The sequence below is a fragment of the Vigna radiata genome, unplaced genomic scaffold, assembly GCF_000741045.1.
Source record: "Vigna radiata var. radiata cultivar VC1973A unplaced genomic scaffold, Vradiata_ver6 scaffold_356, whole genome shotgun sequence".
NCBI classification, from domain to species: Eukaryota; Viridiplantae; Streptophyta; class Magnoliopsida; order Fabales; family Fabaceae; genus Vigna; species Vigna radiata.
The window spans coordinates 70,240-72,439 of NW_014542189.1; the positions used below are offsets into that span (position 1 = coordinate 70,240).

At 30.4% G+C, this 2,200-nt stretch overlaps 1 protein-coding gene across 1 annotated transcript in view; it reads right to left on the bottom strand.

Annotated features, from left to right (window-relative positions):
* The window catches only part of LOC111240777, a 1,649-nt gene extending 1,468 nt beyond the window's left edge, over positions 1-181 (bottom strand). The window contains exon 1 of the mRNA XM_022776502.1: positions 38-181. Within this exon, the coding sequence (XP_022632223.1) occupies positions 38-181 (144 nt within the window). The remainder of the gene's footprint in view (positions 1-37) is intronic.
* Between the last annotated feature and the right edge of the window lie 2,019 nt (positions 182-2,200).

Consider the following 2,200-nt stretch of genomic DNA (forward strand, 5'->3'; position numbering starts at 1 on the left):
ATAATTCTTTGATGTCCATATGACCTAATTCTTTGACTGAGGCAACTATGCCAAAATAGCTCAACAAGTCTGCATCAACACTCCATTCTGCTATCTCTCCATCAAATTTAAACACACCATTGTCATCAGTGAAAAATTTTCCACTATGGTGGACCACAATCTTAATTCGTTCCTCAGCCATTATGAAACTTTCTTTCTTTTATAACCTGTACATTGGGGGAGACAAATATTATATGTATTACCTAAGTGGGGCACTCACTTACTCCCTACATATACACTAACACCGACACCGACAAGGACATAGAACAAACCTATATCCCACTTACCCATGATTAAAAGGAAGGGGACCACTACACCGAATAAAGAATTCAAACATGCAAAATGGGACCACACACTCTAAACTACAATATAACCACTCATCATGCAAAATGGGACCACAAATCATGCACACGACTTACAAACACACAAAAACCCAAATTTCACACATGCTCGAAAAAGGTAAAGAAGAACGAAAAGGACATAACTTACCTCTATTCGCGTCACCAGTAGCCTGGATTGACTTCGTCTTCTCCAACAATGAATTGCGTCAACGTCTCTAGCTTCCTCTCGCAAGCACTTCAAGAAATCCCCAAACTCAAAATTTCGAATCCCTAATTCCCAATTAACTGTTGCTCTGATTTTGTAATACCCCTAAATCCCTAAATTACTAAATCCCTAAATTATTAAATCCCAATTGCCACGTAAAATAAAAAGTAACACCTCACCACATTCTCATTCCAACACCTGTCCAACACGTCATCAACACTTAACACTGTTTGATAAGACTTAACGGATGTGATGAAATGTGTTCATTTTTGCAAAATTTGTGACTAAATTGAGACGGTTGCAAAATAGAGGACCAAAATGAGATAAGTTGACAAACTAGAGGACCAAAAGAGGTATTAAGCCAAAAAACTACATAAAAACTTTAAAATTTCAAATATTTAGATAATATTTGTGATTATCTAGATAAAATACACGCATATTAAAAATTGCAAGTAAAAACTCCAAATAAAAAACGTCTTCATTGTATTTACATTATTTTATCTTTTTCATCCCATAAATGAATTTTAATAGTTTTGAAAAAATATATATATTATAATGTATATCATGTATAATAATTTTGAAATATAATATTTTTTTCTAAAAAATATCCCTTTTAAAGAAAAATTATTTAAATAAACACATTCAAACATTAATTTTTAAATAAACACATTGAACATTATTGCTTAAATTATTCTATTTAATTATTTAAACAATATTGCATTTTCTGCATAAGCATAACTAAAATTATTGAAACCTACAATAATTGTTTGTCTATCTCTCGGAACCTAACTAAAATGATTGAGTTTGTTTTAATTTTTCATTAAAAGTCATCAAAGTGGACGTAAAAAAATGTAATCTAGGTCCATTTTTTTAATTTAGCTTCAAATTCAAATAAAACAAAAAGTGTGGAGTCTAGATTGATTTTAAAATGGGTTAAGGTTAACTCATGGGTTAGGGGTTTAAATGACACCTAGTCCTTTATCCTCTTATGATGGATGTGTTTCAAGGTGGAGGGAACTGGAACTTTTCTTATTTACTCATAACATATATGAAAATTTTTTTCTTATGAAAATAATAGCCAATGCCCTTAATAAAGAGTATAAATTTTTAATGAATAAAAAATTTATAAAAAGAAAATAGAGAACAAATTATATTTGTTGAGATTGTTGACAACACAAACTCTATATCAATCTTGTTTTTTATGATGACAACACTTTGCTTAATAGCAGTACATGTGTTGCTGCATTACATGTTCTTATGTTGTACTGATTGATATATCTGTTGAACATGTTTGATGTACTGTGATGTATGTTCCTATGTTGATTGTTTGATATATATTTGTGGAACATGCTTATCTGCAATGTGGAATGCTTTATTACATATATTTTACTGCACATTTTTAAAGTGAAATATCACAAGAATTTTCGTGAACTTATAACTGTGTGACAAAGTTATAGTACAGTCGACTACATTGATAATGGATTCGACTATGCTAAAATCTTTTGAAACTCTCTTTTATTGAAACTCTTATTTATTTATATGCTTGTCGTATGCTTTGATTATCAATTGTTGGGTTTCTCATCTATGCTTAATGCTTTTATCGTTTAACTCATTC